This window comes from Miniopterus natalensis, chromosome 17 (genome assembly GCF_054644295.1).
Source record: "Miniopterus natalensis isolate mMinNat1 chromosome 17, mMinNat1.hap1, whole genome shotgun sequence".
NCBI lineage: Eukaryota > Metazoa > Chordata > Mammalia > Chiroptera > Miniopteridae > Miniopterus > Miniopterus natalensis.
In genome coordinates this window covers 7,313,628-7,332,807 of record NC_142097.1, presented here as the reverse complement: position 1 = coordinate 7,332,807, position 19,180 = coordinate 7,313,628, and the positions used below count along the sequence as shown (strand labels likewise).

The 19,180-nt window shown below is 49.6% G+C and overlaps 1 protein-coding gene across 3 annotated transcripts in view; it reads left to right on the top strand.

Moving 5' to 3' along the window:
- Nucleotides 1-13,192: 13,192 nt before the first annotated feature.
- SHISA6 (shisa family member 6) overlaps nt 13,193-19,180 on the top strand; it is a 268,428-nt gene continuing 262,440 nt past the window's right edge. For all 3 annotated transcript variants that reach the window (XM_087826511.1, XM_087826510.1, XM_016222413.2), the window contains exon 1: nt 13,193-13,833. In XM_087826511.1, the coding sequence (XP_087682637.1) occupies nt 13,193-13,833 (641 nt within the window). The remainder of the gene's footprint in view (nt 13,834-19,180) is intronic.

The following is a 19,180-nucleotide window of genomic DNA, read 5'->3' as shown; positions in this document are numbered from 1 at the left end:
ACTGCTGGCACTGGTTGGGTTGGCTTCTGATCCGGCCCTTCTGTTTCTGCAGTTTGGCAGAATAAGAAAAAGAAACACTTTTATCAAACCTGTGAGTTTCCAAAGTGCTTTAGTATCTGTGATCTCACTTGATCCTTAAGACCCCGTGTTGTAGGAAAAGCCAGAATGAGCCCCTCTCTATTTTACATCAAAGGCTACTTCGTCCCAGGAGGTCGTGAACTGGTATCTGGACTAGTAAAATGTAGCTTTCGGACTGGAGTTCAGGTCCTCTGAATTTAATATTTAGGGTTTTTGTCCTATGCTAACATTTTTATTTTTTCTTCTGGGGCCTGAATTCGTTTGGTTGTCTGATGAAATGTCTCCCCGAAAAAGAGGGCATGCGCACTTGCATGCCCACACAAACACACTCACTCTCACACACAATTTTGCTGTAATTTCAAAGGTTCACTACTAGCCCCAGTTTAAGAGCCACTGTTGCACACCATGTGATCCTCATAAAGGTGACAGGGCAAGAAATAAGGACGTTCTGAGAGAGGACAATAAGCGCTTTGAAGATGTGAATGAAGACCAAGTTCCTAAGTTCTTTTGCCAAATTTTCTCTCTTCTGGAATATATTATCTCTCAGAGGGAATGGCATATCCTGAAGTTAAATGTGTTAAAAATACCCCAAAATGGGAACATGTTGAGGGGGAAAAAAATTGAGAAGATATTAAACTGAAAGACGGGGGAAGGGTAAAATAAAAGGGGAAAAAATAATGGTGAATTAGACATTTTCAATCAGGAACATGGGGCCACTGTGTACTATGCATATTTATGACCTCCGTTCAGGGGTTGGGGTGGGATTGTGATAAAAGTGGCGTGGAGGGATTTGAGTGCCGTCAACCAAATGGGCTAATAGAGGCCAAGTTGGCTCAGACCCTCCTCACACTTGCCACACCTCAGTTACAGCTCTAGCTATTTCCCCTGGGGAGCCCAGGCTTTGGGATAAATAACTGTTCATGCTGAACACTTCCAAACCATTTCCTGGCCAGGGTCCTTGTCACTGTGACTGGACCCAGTGACAGGTCTTGCCCTGCCTGTCCATCAGTTCTCATGGATGCCTTTATTCCTAACTGCCGAACAGAGACAGAATCATCCCCCCTTGCCTGCTTCGAGGTCTTCTAGGTCTGCGGGATTCATTCACTGCCCCGCCTTGACCTCCTTCTACGGTGTAGACTCTCTGGGCTGACTGCCTGGTTCTAAATGAATCTTCTGCTTCACTTTCCAAGTGTGATTTCACTGAGTTTGTGCTCATTCTAAATGGCCTGAACACAGCTCCAATGTTGTATGTCTCGGGATGTTTCTGGTCCCAGTTCCTCTCTTTGATCTGGAGAGAAACAGTTCCACAGCTTTGTAACTGGCTCCATCACTATACTAACACCACCATGGCTTTGTCCTTCAGCTCCTGGTGACTTATCCTGGTAGAAGAATTTAGAAGGAGTTCATCTCCTCTCCCCAAGCTTGGGCTTCTAGAAGATGGAATTAGAGCTGGGGAATGGGGGATGAATAGGAGGTTGAAATGAGCAGGCAGTGTCAGGTGCTGAGCTAGGATTTGCAAAATAAATTAGAAAACCAGACCCTCAACCAAATGTCAAAAAAATGGTTTTTAGGCTCTTTGACCAACTATCTCTGGAAATTCCCTTGCTAAGCATCTTGCAGGCCAGCCCTTCTTCCTTAAATTGGTACCCAGATCCAGCAGAGGGGGTTATTCAATATCTTGAGCAAAGCTCAGGATGTCAGAATGGATGTCTGTCCACTGAAGTAATTCCAGGATCAAGCTAGTAATTTTGAAAATTGATGGGGATTAACAATTATAAAATTGGGCCTCTTCAGCCCCATTACCTCAGTGATTTTAATGATGGCATCTGTTTCTTCAGTGATTCACCCTTAGCTTAGAACTCAACCAACAGGTGGTCCATCCAGATAGTGTCCATCCACATCCTGACACAGAGTCAAGAATCGCTGTCTGCCCACTTGGTTGTATTAATGACCAATTTTTGCCTGGTCAGTTAGATTAGATCAGTGGATTAGATCCAATTAGCTAATTCTGTTTTTGTTTTTGTTTTTTTTTCCTTTAAAGAAAAAAGAAAAGCCATACTGACCATTTTTGGTGTATTTTTTAAAATCACATGTACCTTAGTCTGCAAACAATACCACTGTCTATGGCATGTTTAACTTCATGGAAGTCACAAACAGAATTCAAGAGTGACCCACGGGACAACAGACAAAAGGTAAGAGGTAAAGGTAGGGCAGGAAGAATGAAAAACAGCCCTAGCCAGTGCTGCTCAGTGGTTAGAGTGTCAGCCCGTGGGCTGAGGGGCCTTGGGTTTGATTTGATTCCGTCAAGAGCAGGTGCCTCGGTTGCAGGCTCCATCCCAGTTCCCGGTAAGGGAGGCAACCAGCTGATGTGTCTCTCTCACATCGATGTTTCTCTCTCTCTCTCCCTTCCACTCTCTCTGAAAGGCAATGGAAAAAATACCCCAGGGTGAATATTAAAACAAAAAAGAGAATGAAAACCATTTGCAAACCCTATGCTAAGAGAACATCGCATCTATGCTGAATGAGCTCATACATACAGGCCTCTTAGTTCTACAGGGAAGTTTATTTTTGTAGGTTAATTCATGGTGGTTTTGAATAAAATATCAATAAATTCCAACCAAAGAGAATGGCGTAATACTGATGCACAGACCCTGCCAGTGAGTGGCCGGGAGGCTGTGTGATGGTTATCTCTGGAGCAATTCTTAGGGTCACTTTTCAAAGGAAGCTCTAACCCTGGTGTGCATTCCCTCTGGCTATAAACCAGTGAAGTCTTTCAGTCAAAAGCACCCAAAAACCAATGATGATGGTGTCCCTTACAATCTCACCCCCTTCCTCTCATAAATGTTTCATTTTGGGGCAATAAGGCTACGAATTATAATAGAATTCTAAAGCCATATCTACCTAATGTAATATAATTATGCTTGAACCGTTCTGACAGTCACCTCTCACTGAGCTGTTAGGCAAATAGGATTTATTTCTTGTGGCAATTCCAACTATAGTTAATCCCTCCTGGATCTTTGGAGTTTTGTGTGTTGAATGGTTCTCTGAGGCTATGTCTGGTCTCAGCAAGAAAGGGCTCCCTAATTGGTTAGTGATGTCCAACATGGGCAGGGGAGTGGGGCATTGCAGCATAGAATATTGTTCTAGCCTGTTCTAGCTACAAGGAGTGACTGGCTGAGATGCTATGGAAAGAAATATTCCACAGATCCAACTAAGTGTGTCCATTGAAAATGGCTGAGTACAGGTTCATCCCAAAACACACACAACTAAAATGAGGTATTTTGTGACTCAGTATGTGTCTGGGGACACAGAACTGCTTTATATATGTTCTGAGAGGAAAAAGGAAAACATTTCAATCATTCATTTGGTGCTACAATCTAACGTCATTCTTAAAACAGATACAATAACCAGACCAATTCTAACAGTAGGGTTCTACATTTTGGAGTTAAAAGTATAAAAAAGCATGCACAGTCTCCTATCCCTCTCAATGATGTTGCAACAAACATGAAGAAAATGGCATCTCTTAGTTCTAGATGCTCACATTAGGAAAGCATCCCGTAAAGGAGGGCTGTTTCTCAAAAGACCACTAAGGCATTGAGCTCATGGGTGGCCCACATGCTAGACTTTTCACGTGTGTTTCCAGAGCGTCTCCTCGGGTGTTTTGAATCTGCTAAGGCATCCTCCTGGTAGTGGAGCTCATGACCTAACTGGAATAGAGAGCTGGTAGACATTCAGCTGGGGGAAAACATCTCTGAAGTCCTTTTGAAAAGGGAATATCATCTTCCAACCTCTGATGTCTCAGTTAGCTCAGGCTGCCAGGACAAAATGCTAAAGACTGTGTGGCTTAAGCAACAGGAATTTATTTACCATGGTTTCGGAGACTGGAAATCCAAGATCAAGATGCCGGCAGGATTGGTGTTTGGTGACAACACTCTAGTGGGTTGCAGATGGCTGCCTCTCGCTGTGTCCCACGTGGCAGAAAAGGCTCTGGTCTCTTCCTCTTCTTGTAAGTGTACTAATTCCATCCTTGGGGCCCAACCCTCATAACCTTATCTAAACCTAATTATTTTACAGACTCCCCACCTCCAAATACCATCACATTGGGGGTTAGAACTTCAAAATATGAATTGGGGCAGGCAGGTGGGACACAAACGTTCAACTGATAACATCTAGTATGTGGCAGAGACAAGGCAGTTTTGTGACATCCTAAGTAGAATTACAGATGCAAGTCAGAAAGTGTAATTCATTTATTTGTAATTTGGAGTCCACCCAGTGACTAGTACATAGTAGGGGCTCATTAAATATTTATTGAAGGACTGATTGACAGAGTAAATGATAAAGAATGAATAGGTAGATGCAGAGATGAGTTCATCCTAGGCAGGCCAACCATAGAGATAAACTGAGGTCATTCTTGTTTTCACATGACTAGATATAGGCTTAGAAGAAACTCTAGAGGATGCAAATTCTTGTGCACCCATCCAATTCTGAAATGCCACAGTTCTAGAGTTCTAATTATGCATGATGCAAACTTCCTTAACTCCATCTCCAGGATGGAAATGCCAGGGGAAGGCATTACCTTTCCTTTGCTTCCTATTTGGAATCTTGCTTATTTCACTAGAGCAATTGCTTTGAGTTTTGAAAAGGGTAGGAAGAATATCAGTCATTTCCAGTATAACCTAAACTGGCATTCTCTAACATCTCCCTAATAATAGATGGTGGCAAACATGACCTCTCTTCCTTTCTTTCTCATTTGCACATGTTTTTATAAAGTTTTATGCACAGGACATCATTTAGTAGGTGTTATGGGTTGAATTGTGCTTCCCCCCAACCTTCAAATTCATGTTAAATTTCTAACCCTTCAGTAACTCATAATATAACCTTATTTGGAGACAGGGCCTTTAGAGAGGTAATGAAATTAGAATAAAGTCATTAGTGGGGCAGACTGGTGTCCTTATCAAAAGAGGGAAATTCAGAGACCAAGTTGCATGCAAGAACATCACAAGAACATGAAGATGGCCATCTATAACCAAGGAGAGAGACCTAGAGCAGACCCTTCCTTCACAGCCCTCCGAAGGAACCAACCCTGCCAGCACCTTGATTTCAGCCTTATAGCTTCTGGAACTGTGAGACAATCAATTTTTGTTTTATAAGCTACCCAGTTTATAGTACTTCCCAAGGGCAGCCATAGCAAACTAATACTGCAGCTATGAAAAACAGCTTCAAACATCTTGTGGACTGAAGTTGGCCCTAATAAATTCCCGCCTAGAGACTGTGCTATGACGTGTGGGTGGTCTTAGCTGTCTGTTGCGCTGTAGAACACCATCACAAACACTTGTTGGCTTAAAGCACCGAAAACGACAATCATCTTTTACTTCTCATGATTCTGTGGGTTGGCTTGGACTCAGATGGATGGTTCTTCTTCTGGCCTCATTTGGGCCCAACTCTATGTGTGTTCATTTGGGAGCTCAGCTCTGACATCTCATTTCTTCAGATGCATCTCTCTCCATGTGGCCTCTCGCCATTCAGTATTCTAGGTTCCCAGGCATCTTACCTGGTGGCTAGATCCCAAGAATGCAGAAGTTCCCAGGCTCTTCATGGCTAGACTTGGAACTGGTGCAGCATCATTTCTGCCACATTCAAGTCAAAGCAAGTCACAAGGCCAGCCCAGCTTCTGAAGGAGGTCAAATGGATTCCATCTCACGTTGGGAGGAGTGGCTGTCATTCATCTACCACAAAATCCTATTTGTTTGCCTGCCTTCGTCGGTGCCCTTGGTCCTCTTAAAGCCGATCTCCCCCACGTCTCCCCAACTGGTTTCACCTACAGGGCTGTCTGAGACAGAAGGAAAGCATCGCGGTGGCTTGGGCCATCCCCCTGTCAATCTCAATGCTATTCTCAATCTCAAGTAAGAACTAACCATGGCTTCTAGCTCCCATGTTGCTCCTCAAGTCTTGTCTGTTGTCAGTCACACAAGGGAACAAACCTCCAAGTTAAACCTCTTCATGCACCTCCCCACAAGGGCTCAGTTGGCTAAATCTTTTGACCAGGGATACTGGCTAGATCCCTGATTTCAGCCTCCCAGCATCACTCTGACAATACTCCATGCCACCACCAAAATCAGGGCCCTGTTCCTAACCAATCCACTCTTTTGGTTCTGTGGATAATTGCCTAGATCCACAGATCTTGCCAATCTTGTACACCCACTATATCCTATTTATCTGAATGGATACTGTGTTTCTGACATCTTCCAAAACTGAAGTGTCCCTTGGACACTGGGTTTGGTAAGTTTGCATATAGCTTTGTAATAATCTTCAACAGTTGGTCATTCCCCTCTGACCTTGTCCCACTCTGATGTGGGTTTCATGTCAAGAGCACGCTCATCTATATCTACACTTTCTCCCAGTTGCTTTCAGTGAACTAGAGTGTCCTAGACTAAATTCTATGTTTAGAGACACCTTGATGACATCAAGCTATGAATGGTCACCTGTCATATCTCCCACAGGTTGACTTGTCCATCTCCTTTCGTCCCCAGCCCCCAGCCCTATCCTGCCATGAAACAGAGCAGGGGATGTGCCAGGTCATTCAGAGGAGGGCAAAACCACTCTTCCAACTTAAAACTTTGGCCATGTTGATCAACTAACTGTGAGGTCAATTGTATCAGTTAGGACCCTCTAGTTGGAGAAAGAAATTCCAGTAAAAAAGAGCTCAATTAAAGTAAGGATGCTTTGGCTCTGGTGACATAAAAGTGCAGGTGTAGGCAGGCTTCAGATGAAGCTAGGTTCAGGGTTCAAATGCTGCCAACAAGGCTATTTCCTCCACCTCTTGGTTCAGCCTATTATCCTGCTGGCTCTGTTCTCAGGCTTCTTGTGGGGCCCTGGCTGCCCTGGGTTCTGCCTTCGCAGGACAAGATAGTGCCACAAAGCGTGTGTACCTCCTCCCAGGGAAAAGAGTGAGCATCTCTCTCAGTCCCGGCCTCACAAGTCCTGTGGGTCATCTGACTGGACCAGCTTCTGCCACTGACGCACTCTGTCCAGATTTGGGGGCTAAGGAGTTAAGATGTGTTGTTCAGCTTAAATTTGGGTTATGAGGAACCTCATGCAGATCCCGTGGGATGAGAGTGATGGAGGGTGTATCTCTGAATAAAGATCAGAGACTGTGGCTGAAGAAAGGGGAAAGAGTGTTGGGAGGCAAGGAACACATATCTAGTACATTGAGAGAAGCAGCACATTGGATGACAGGTTCCTAAAATGCTTAAAAGTCTGGAATAATGGGCTCAAATTTTAAAATTAACCAAAATATGTAAGAAGTATTTCACATGAATGCAGAAACTCATCCTAACTGGCACAGGTGTGAAAAGGACTAATCAACAATAAGCTCAGTATGAGACAATAAATTGACTTGCCTATCAGCAACAATAATGGGATCCAATGTACTCTAATTTTCTAGCTATTAGAACTATTTAACACTAGGATTTATGGCGTTAGGAGATAGTTTCCAACTTGCCACTAGATATGCTAAAGTAGAAGCCATATAATCACTCAGGGATGCCGCTGAGGGAATTTGGGGATCACAGACTCATTCATTCATTCACTCATTCATTTATTCAACACATATTTACTGAATGCCTGTGTAGCAGGCTCAGATCTCTTGCGAAAGATGTTGAAACAAACTTTGGCATGCAGGCTTGGTTCATTTTAGGGATCAACACCTGTGGAAATAGGGGAAGAAGCAGGTTGGGTAGATGCAAGACAAAGCCTTTGCATCATGCAGCTCTGGAACTTTGGAGAAAATACGGTCCATCAGAGTTTCTGTATTGGTTCTGAAGTGGCTGGGCTTTTATACCCTCAACTTGATTAGTCTGTGGATGTGGACCACCCAGGGAAGGAAGGCTGTGATTCCAGAAGAGGCAGACCCTCGAGGAGCTGTCAGCTGGAGCTGAGTCTTTTGGTGTCCACACAGCCTATTGTGTACCAAGCACTGGTTTAGGCACTGAGAATACAATAGTCAAAACAGACAACAAAGTTCAAACGAGAGCAGGCATTCTAGTGGGAGGTGAGAATAGACTTTATAAAATTATCTAAATGAAAATATATCTGTTAGTGGTAAATACCATGATAAAAATGCATCATGATGGGGAGAGATAAATCATGATGGAAGAAGAAATATTGGATAGTGGTGTGATGGCTGTGCTGTCTTCATTAAGATCATCAGGAAAACCTCTTTAATAAGTAGTGTTTAAGTAGAAACCTAGAACCCTGCACACATCTGGGGCCTGAAGGGGTTCCAAGCAGACCACAAATGCAAAGGGTTTGAGAAACCTAAAGGACACCAGTGTGGCTGGAGGGAAGGAGGGAGTACGGAGAGAGTCCTTGGACATGACCTTGGAAGGATAACAGGGACCAGATCTTGCGGGGCCATGAAGCCATTGTGGAAAGAGACAGTAGAGACGGCTTGTTAGAAACACTCCCTCCACTTAGCTCCTCTCCCCATTTTACAGAGGAGAAAACAGAATTATATGGAAGTGTATGATTAGTACAAATTTGCATAGCTAGGTAGAAACCCTAGAGCAAGTCAGAATGGAGACAGAAAATACATAATGTATCCATTAGGATGCCTTTGGCTGCATAGGAACTCTGGATTCAAATAGAATTCCACAAATGGAAATTTTATTAGTTCACATTACTGGAAGCCTGGAGTTGGGAGAGCCCTGGGCATAGTTCCATGCGTGGCTCAAAAATGCTAGTTCCATCTTTCCATCTGCTGTCTTCAGCGTATCAGTCAGGATGGGGTAGGATATGCTGCAATAACGGACCTCAATTCTAGTGGCTTCAAGAAGAAAAAGTATATTTTTGCTCATGCTACAATGCCCATGGTGGGGCACGATTTTCATTATTTGTGGGCTCTACTCACTGTCATTACTTACAGTCTAACAAAGTCACTTCCACATAAAACATTGCTGATCACTATGCCAGAAGAAAACAAGAACTTTAGAATGTCTCTAAGTGGCAACGAGATGCCCTGGTTCAGAAATAACACATTATTTCTGCTCATGATGTGCTGACCAGTTAGTACTAAGTCACTTTCCCTTCCTGGTCACAAATGAACCCAGGATTGCAGTTTTACTATATGTCTGGGAGGTAGAGAAATTTAGTGTGTAGCACTGATGACTATCAAACTGAGTATCAGTTTCAACTAACCACTGGTTTCTGCCAGCCCCCACCTCCACCTCAAGGTCATAACATCCAGAGAAACAACACTCAAAAAAGTAGAGAAATTACCACTAGTTTTAAGAGCAAGGAAAATCTCCCCAGAATCTCTCAATAGTCCCCTCACTTTGTATTGGCCAGAACTGGATCACATATACCAAAACAAATCACTGGCAAGGGAAATGAGATTATTATGGTTGGCTCAGCCCAGCCAGGATCTATCTTCTAGAGCCAGGGATTGGGTCATTTCCCCCTGAGCCTAACGGCTGTCTGAAGTTGGTGTAGGTGTTGAAAAAGATGATTCTTTTCTGGAACTTTTTAATGAGTGAGATCCACAGAGGAAGGGCACTTCCACACTGTCAACAATTCAGGTACTGAATATAGGAGACTGAACATAGGTACTGAAAATAGGAGAAAGCAGGGAAATGGATGTTGGTAGGCAACCAACCTGGACTACTACAAGGGGCAAACCAGGAGGGCTGGAGGAGCCAGTAAAGGGGTTAAGAAGCGCAGATTGACAGTTACAAAATAGCCATGGGGATGTAAGGTACAGAATAGGGAACACAGTCAATAATATTGTAATAACTATGTGTGGTGCCAGGTGGGTACTAGATTTATTGGGGGGATCACTTCATAAGTTATATAAATGTCTAACCATTATGCTGTACACCTGAAACTAATATGATATTGAATGTGAACTGTAATTGAAAAAAAGAAATATAGTGTGCTTCAGTAAGGGCTGGAATAAATAACCCCCTAAGATCCTATCCACCTCAACAATACTCTTATTTTCTGTGAGTCTGTTGATGCTACCATTTACGAGCACAGGGGTTCAGATGGGTGGTGATGGTCTGAGGAACCAAAGCAATTTCCCTTACTTAGTGCCACTGATCAAATCTTGATAGAGTCCCCCGTGAGGAAGACACACTTCCAGCCATTGTGAGGAAGATGGAACGGGCAATTCTGGAGTAACGCAGAGGAGGTGAAAGCTCTGGGAAGAAGAAAGAAGGGACTGACTTAAAGCCTGCATGTCGTATGAGGCCAAAGAGACTGTTAGGACTGCCTAGCGTATATGCCTATGTTATGACTCCCCAGTGCATATGCTTTTCTTCTCTGCTCTCCTGAGCTTGACACCCTTGTGCTGGGCAGCTTCGCTTAGAGCTCTTAAAGGCACGTCAGCATGTCCATCCCTACTGCTGTCCCGAGCCTGCTCTTTGGATTATGCTTGTCACCTGCTCGATGGGCACCAACTACCAGTAATTTACTGCATCCCTTCATAGACTTTACCCGAGTTGTCAGAGCGGCTCTCCTCCTGTCCAGTGTTCCCTAGTCCTGCTGACTTAGAGATCCAGTGAACATGTAAATCTGATGGCATCTTCCCCTTGAGTAAAGCCCACCAATAATTCCTGTAGAATGAATTCAAGTTCCTTGGCAGGGGATCAGTGCCTTTCTGCCAGCTTTGTTTGGAAGACTCCCTCAGAGTGTATGCTAATCTGCTCTATCCCCTGCTCACACAGCCTCTAGCTCATGTCTTCCTGACTTTGCTAATGATGTTCCCCTCTGCTAGAAGCGTCCTTCCACTCTCGCTTGATGTATTAGCTCTTAATCGTTTTTCAAGATTCTGCTCATCACTGCATGGCGGAGGAAGCTGCCTTGGGCTCCACTCTTGCCCTCCAGGGCTAGGTGGGCATCTGTTACCAGCGCCCTCAGAGCACTCTGTGCCCACCCTTATCAGGGGCCATAAGCAGGATACGGGGATCATTTGTCTCTCTGTCCCCTCCTTGAAGAAAGGGGACTACCTTACTCATTCTCTACTTCAGCACTTACCACGGTGCCTGGTGGAGAGTAGGCACTAAGTAAGTGGTCCTAGAACAGAATCATTCAGAAGAGGGTGGCAGCTGAGAGGGAGTTGAGGGGCTGGGAGGAAGTACAGGGGAAGAGGGAGGGTGTGCAGATAGCAGCAAGAGGGGAGTTTGTGTACCCCCAGTCCTAGGATCTGCGTCTCCTTCTTTGCCTTGGAATCAGTGTTCTAGCTCCAACTGATCCATCCTGCAGTTCCAAGAAGAGGCCATCTTTCTCTCATGGGGGATCCTTAGTTGGGGCCAGGCATGAGTGGGCCTGAATGGACAGCCTTGGGGACAATCTCTGCTCCTCACGCTCTCACAATCTGCTCTCTGCCTTCAGCCTAAGCCCTCTGGGAACCTGCAAGGCCAGGCCAGGCCAGGCCAGGCCAGGCCAGGCAGGATCTTGTGAGTGGCCACTGCTTGTTCTCATTTCCTGCGCCTCCTTGGCAGACACATGCCAAAGAGCATGACTGTGGCTCTCTCTTAGAGTGGCCTCATGGCTTTGATAGACCTGGGCCTCTTTCCACAGACCAGATAGCAGCCTTACAGGAACACCCCCGTCTGTACCCCTCACCCCACCCCTGTAAGCTAGGGCAGAGGGATTTCAAAGTTGAGTCTTAGAGGCCCAGACAGCTTTTCTAACTCTGTCCCATTGCTCTGGAGAAAGTCTTGGGAAGAGGGACTGAGAGGTGTCACCCAGCGCTGGGGTTCTGTGCCTGTGTGAACGCTGGAGGCCTGGCAGGAAGAAGAGCGCCCAAGGGGAAGGGAGTGTAGGCCGTGCTCACTGGTAGCCCAATAACCTCATACAAGCCGCTTGACCCCTGGTCTCAGTTTAGGAACCTGTAGCAATGGGTTTGGCCTCGCCTCTCCGCAGCCAGCGTCGCCACTAGGGAGAGGCAAAGGCTTGCAGAAGCGCCAGCTCCCGCTCGGGCAGCGCGGAGCCTGGGGCTCGGGCGCGGTGGGACCCCCGCCGGGGCGGCCCCCGGAGAAGGCGGGGAAGGTTTGGTTCCCCGCAGGCCAGCTACGGAGGGTGCACTCCCGCCCCACTCCCGGCCCCCTCTTTGCGCGCCTGGCTCGCCTGGTTGATTCACGGGTGTCCTGGGCTTCAGTGACGCGGCGCTTCAAGTGCCGCGAGGGGGAAGAAGCCAAGAGGAGCCCCCCTCCCACCGGGCGCCCGGGCGCGCGTGTAAACGTGGGCGGCTGCCCCCCCCCCCCGCCCTCCCGGCGCTCCCGTGCGTGCGGGAGTGTGAGTGCGTGTGTCTCCTTCGCTCCTCTCGCACTCGCTCCGGCACCGGCGCAGGCGGCGAGCCGGCGGCTCCCCACTCGGTCGCCGCGGCCGCTGCGCTCCCGCCCGGCCGCCTCTGCAGCCGCAGCCCGGCATGGTGAGTGCGCGAGGTCCGGCCGCGCTCCCCGAGCCCGCCTCACCCCCGCCGCAGCCGGCTCCGTCCCAGGGAGCCCGCCTGCGGCGGGAGCGCGCTGCGGGGCTCGGGCGGCGCGGGGACGCCCGGAGGGGCGGCTCGTGCGCCCTCGGTGGCCCGCGCGCCGGGCCGCCGGGCTCCGTCTCGAGGGCGGGCTCCGAGCCCCTCCCGGCCCCGAGCCTCGCTCCTCGAGGGCTGCGCGCTCCCCTCCTCACCCTCCGCTCGCCGCCCGCCTCCCGGGGCACCGGTCGCTCCACCCCGTGACCGGCTCCCTGTCTTGTCCCGCAGGACCCGCCCGGACGGGACCACGCCGCCGCCGCCTCCCGGAGCCGCGCTTCGGGTCCTGCCTGAGCCGAGCCGCGCGCGGGGCCGCCGCCGCCGCCGGCGGGGGATGGGGCTGCCCGGGAGGCGCGCCGAGCCCGCAGGAGGAGCGCGGAGCCGGCGCGCAGCTTGAGAGCAGAGCCGCCCGCGCCGGGCCGGCCCGTGCGCACGCCGCCGCCGCCCGCGCCTCGATGGCGCCATCGCCCCGGCCCCACTGAGCGCCCCGCGCCCCCCGCCCGGCGCGCGCGGCCGCCCCGCCCTCGGAGCCCGCCGGCCGGGGCAGCGGCCTGCCGCGGAGCTGCCCGCGCCCTCCCGCCCGGCCCCGCCATGGCGCTGCGGCGCCTCCTGCTGCTGCTGCCGCTGCTCTCGCTGGAGTTCCCGGACCTGCTGCCCGGCGCCCAGGGCGCCCGCGCCCGCGCCGCCAACCGGACCCTGAGCGCCGGCGCCGCTGCCGTCGGGGGCCGGCGGCCCGGGGGCGCCCTGGCCCGGGGCGGCCGCGAGCTGAACGGCACCGCCCGGGCGCCGGGCGGCGCGGAGCCGGGGAGCCGGCGGGGCCAGCCCGCGGCGGCCGTGGCGGCGGCGGCCAGCGCGGCCGTCACCTACGAGACCTGCTGGGGCTACTACGACGTGAGCGGCCAGTACGACAAGGAGTTCGAGTGCAACAACAGCGAGAGCGGCTACCTGTACTGCTGCGGCACCTGCTACTACCGCTTCTGCTGCAAGAAGCGCCACGAGAAGCTGGACCAGCGCCAGTGCAACAACTACCAGAGCCCCGTGTGGGTGCAGACGCCCAGCACCAGGGTGGTGTCGCCGGGGCCCGAGAACAAGTACGACCCCGAGAAGGACAAGACCAACTTCACCGTCTACATCACCTGCGGGGTGATCGCCTTCGTCATCGTGGCCGGCGTCTTCGCCAAGGTCTCCTACGACAAGGCCCACCGCCCTCCGCGGGAGATGAACATCCACAGGTGAGAGCTGCCCCGCGCCCCCGGGCGCCCGCGGCCGCGCCCCTCGCAGCGCGCTCCGGGCCTCCCGCGCCTCTCCTGCTCTACAGCCGGGAGTCCCCACCCTTGTCTCCTTGACATGGGATAGATAAATCGGCGCCTCCCCTGCTGGGGCTGGCGGGGCGATTTACATGGCAAAGTAAGGCTGGGTGGCTTCCGTGCAGTTTGGGTGTAAGAATTTTACAGATTCTGTAATCCTGGATGGGGGTCCAGGTTCAGTTTTTATGGCGTGTGGGCACTTTGGTGGAGGCTCTTAATACGTTTGGTTTTCTGATCAAACTGTAGCATCGTCTTCAAATAAAGGAAACTGAGCAATGTTGGAACCTTACAGACAGGAGTGCCGGGTGACTTAGTGTAAACTGGGTGGTGTTGGACATGGGTGCCACAGAGGAAGGATGCCTCCTGGGGGAAGAGGGAATAAAGACTCATCCATTCCGCGCTGACCAGGGCAGATGGTGTCTTCTCGTGCATCCTGCCGAGTGGGCTGCTCGCCTTTCGTGCTGAGCCTGGAGGACTTGTTCTTTTAAACCCTGTGGGCAGAACTCTCTGAGTTAACATTTCTTGCTGTGCTAAACCTGCTGGGCATCTTTCACTGCTTACAATTGGGAGGGGATGGGGGCCGCCTCCTACCAGAACTTATGCCAGGAGCTCAAAATGTGGTAGGTAGTCCATGGTTTCGCCCTGAGTGCCTCCCACCCCACCTCTCCAGCTCTCAGTGAGCCCCTTGGGAAGCCAAAGCCCAGAGAACGGGAAGGCAGCCTCTTTTTACAACTCTAGGAACATATCACCCAGGGGATATAAACTTCATTTTGCTTCCAGTTCCCTCTTGATGATGAATGGCTCGATGTGGTCCAACAGAGTCCTTTCAGGGAGCAAACCCTGCCCTAGGAAATTCCTCCATTTTTGGCACATGGTGCGTGCGTGGCTGAGTAACCAGGACCACCCCTCAGACCAGCGCTGCTTCTGAATTTACCGAGCAGGCGCCCGGCCTGAGCCAGAGACCTTTAACTCATCTCAGCACTCCGCTTGCTATCTTTTTGTCCTGAAAACCTTCTTTCCTCACTGCTGTGGACATTAATCACCTGGACCTTGATGAAGAGAGAGAGGCAGATAGACATTTCTGGGCATAATTTTCCCCTCCTCAGTACTCTGGATGTTGAGAAAAGATGATGCTCCCTGACAGGTTTAATTGGGTCAAATCCTCAAAGTGTGGGCCCTTCTAGGAGTCCCGTGTATGACCCTCGCTCCTCACTGGAAGGGGCCACTGCCCTCCGTTCCACTCCCATCTTGTGTGAGTCTGTGTCCGGACTGGTCCTGGGAACTGACGGAGGAATTGTGACAAATGACCTGTGGTCAGTGCAGGTTTTCAAATGCAGAAGGCTGGTGGGATGGATGGCAAATAAAGCACCAGACATTTCTCCTTTGGGTCTTGTGGGATGAGGAATTCCATTTGCTCACCTTAGAAAGCAGAGAAGGGGGTTGCCTGTGGGCACGCACCTTCCTGGAGCAGATGTACCCCGTCCGTGTCATCTCTCTGTCTCTGCTTCCAGCCCCAGAGGGTTGTCTCCTTTCACCTTCTCTTTTGGCCCTGGCTTCTTATCACACCTTCCACTCTGGCTTATGGCCTTCTGGTCGATTCCACAAACCTTTGTTCTCTGCTCTCTTAGGGAGGGTTGCCTCCTGCCCTGACCTTGCCACCTCCTACTGAGTTTATTTATCATCACCTAGAAGGGTACGGATGGTGTTCGGATGTTAGTGTTGGCCTACGTTCTACTGGATTGTGACCCTGGAGATGTCACTGGCTCTCGGTGTTTTCTGCTCTCCCTATTACACTGATCTCCTTCCCTCCCAAAACTAGGTAGGGTGTGTGGCATATGGCTCAGCGGTGATGCCTCTGGAGGCTGTTTCTCTCTGGGGTCTGGGAAGAGAGGTAACCATGGGAAAGGAGATGAATTTCAGCCCTCAGACCATTATGTAAATATGGGATGTTTCTCCCTCAAATTCAACTCCTGATTTTATTCAGTTCACAGCACCTCTCCCAGCAGCTGCAGTCTCGCCTGATCAGTGCTTTGGAAACCATCATATTGGTGCTTGTTAGGTAGGGGGCAATGCTTGTCTCTGTGTTTGGGGGGAAGGGAGACAAAGCATGAGATCCATCTAGGACACTTCATGATTGACCTTGGGGGTGGGGGGTGGGGAAGGAGTTATTTTTCAGTTTTGGGTAAGTCAGGCTCAGCAGCATCTCGTCTCGATCTCTTCCCAGGGTGAGTGTGCACATTTCAGGGCTGCTCACTCACTCATGGGTGTGCATGTTACCACGGCTCGGCTCGCTTTGCTCACACCTCCGAGGTCACCGCTTGCTATTTCAGGGAGTTTATTGTGCAGAATGTCTTGCTGGGGAATTGGGGTGGGGAAAAGGAGAGTGTGAGGGGGAAAGAAGTAAATATTTACACTCCGATGAGTTTTCCCCAGGAGAACAGGGGTAAGAAAGAAAGTAGACTCTTCAGAGGGCAGTGGAGAGAGTGGGAAGTGCACTCACTTACATTTTCCTTGAACTAGTTCAACAGAGACATTTCCTTTCTGAAGAAGCAAGGGACTTATTCTTGTGTGATTCCCTGGAGGTGGTAGCTGGGCCAGCAAGGGCTGGAGAGGAGCCCCAACATCAACTGTGTGCCTCCTCCTGGGCCTCCCAGGCTGGCCAGCGCTCCTCTGCCCCTGCGCACGCCCTCCCTAGGTCAGGGCTACCTTTCACCCCTCCAGTCCCTTCAGGGAAGAACAGATTTCGACTTCTCCAGTAGTGATTAGGCATTGCCACCCTGCTTCCATGGGAGAAGTCGGTGTCTGTAGGGGAAGCTGTCAGCTCTCTGGTGATTCTAACAAATGAGCACTGTCGCTCTGAGCAGAGAGGAGAAAGAGACAGGCAGAGGTACCCATGCTCTGGACCCAGAGAGCCACACCTGGAGAAACACAGGGCGCCCACCTTTCCCAACTGAAACCCTTTTCCACCAGCATCCCTGCCTTACCTTCTCCTTTTCACCTGCCCAGCTGAGGCTCAAGCTGATGGGCCTCAGGCATCCACCGATTTTAATGTTTCATGAGCAGCTTCTGCAATGCTTCCCTGGGGCTGTTTGTTCATCGAGGGGCTGTTGATGTTTTCCAAAGGCAGGGGCTCAGTCCAGGAAATGCCCCAGGAGGAGACTGGCTCCCTTTTGATATTCAATTCCATACAGAAGTCTAGCATCCAAACCTGTTCCTTCCTTCTCACCCTGAGTTGATTCATTCGTTTCTTAGAGATGAGAATCATTCTGAGGCAGGAACTATGTGGCTTAAATAAAAAAAGGCTAATTAACAGATGGGTCAGGAAGCTGTTAGGATGCTTTAGATGCTGTCGGGGAAGGCAGAGCTGCCCTGGGTGCTCCCCCTGCCTGCAGTGATGGAGGGGATGGAGGTATTTGGGGGTGGGGGTGGAGAAGTGCTCAGGGCTGTGGGAAGGAAAACCTGAATAGGTGTTTTTAGGCAAAAGGAAAAGTATTAAGAGGTGACCTACAGCCATCAAAAGGGTCCTTCATCTTTGGATTCCTCTGCTTGTTTCTGGAGGAACCAAGGGAGCACTCTGTCCGCTCTACCTTTTCTTCCAGAAATGAATTACAGACCCAAAGCTCTCTTTCCCCTCACAGACCACATAACCACAGGGCCACTTTGCTGACTGATTTATTGAGTTACCTTTTTGGGTTCTCGGGCAGTGAATTTTCCAATCACCCCAAACACTCCATTTTTTGCAGCACCATGGGCTCATTATAATAAATGGATCTAAACAGAAAGTCAACTTAGTTTTTGTTTTTGTTTTTTGCTTCAAATATTGCAGTTGGGAAGAAAGAACAAAAGCATCTTGCCTTGGCCTGAAGGTCTTAGTCTTGCATGTTTTCCATTTTCTTTGAGTAAAAAACAAAAATGCATGTAGGGAAAGCAGTGAGATTGTGGAATAATTTAGGAAGGCTTATGGAGGAGCAATTAGGGAAGAACCGTGGGAAAACAGAAAGTAGCAGAAATAGGAACAGGAGGAAGGTGGTCAAGTGAGAAGTGGATGCTGCTGCCCAGGCCTCCTGCTTGGTTTCCCTTTGGCACCTGCAGCTACATGCACGTGCGTTCATGCACCAGTTGTGCCGCACTCACTGATGTGGGCAAGATGTGTTTCCAACTGGAAAATGGGCACATGGGGCTAGCAAGGTTCATTCTTGATTTAGCAGGTCAGCCATGCAAATACTTTTCAAAAATTCCTCTACTTGGCCATTCTCCCTGGTATGTTACTTGCTGTCTTCATGTCCTCTCCCACCGGACCCCAAGCCCAGAAGGCATGCACATTTGTCCCTCTTTCCCCGGCCCAGGCTCAGCGCACGTACACTTGAAGGAATCCGCTGCTAAGATACCAAGAGTTTACCCACAGTTCTAGGCTGACAAGGCACAGGTAGAGAAAAAGTCCAATGCATCCTTTTAAATGTTTTTAAATGAGAGATCAGATTGACTGTGCAGCCGATTCAAATCAATTGTGCAGGAAGCAGTGGTTAAGATAGCTGAAAAAGTGAGCTGATTGAAAGAGGTTAATTCGCTGGCCCCAGCCAGACATGCCCGTGGGTCCGGAAAGGAAGGGAACTGCACCGAAGGAAGCTTCGGTCTTCTGGTTTCACTGCCCGATTTCTCAGGGCCTGGCAGGATTGCCTTTAGATCTTCACTTCCCAGGTCCTTTTCTGTAGCTAGTGAGAATCGCCACCACATGTTGGAACTAGCAGCAGCTATGGAGGACTACTGGATGTCACCCCCTCGCCCCCCGCCACACTCTCCCCGTTCTGAGTCCTGCACGATTGATTTTTGAAATTATGGTGAATTCATGTGCATTTTGTCCTACAGTTTCTGTTATATCCCTCGACAATATATATCTTGTGGAACCACAAAGCTGTGGTTTGAACTTACTGGTGTATAGATAGATGCCTGAGATTGGTGCCGGGGAAGGAGCTCTGACAGACGGTATTAGGGACTGGGTTACATTCATTTTTAAAATGCCTTCTGCTGCAATTTTTTTCCTCTTTTCTCCATCTTGGGAAACTCTAACCCATTATTTCTCCTCAGTCATGTTTATGACCTCGCAGCTCTGGCATCTTCTTGGGCAGATATTGCAGGCACCGAAGAGGGGTTGGTGGGAGGGTTGACCAGCAAACCCTGAGAGGGTCGCAGTCCCTCAAGAGCAGGCTTATTTCAAACCCACTGAGGACAGATTGCTAGCCCTGTCTATTATTGCTATTATTATTCCTCTCCT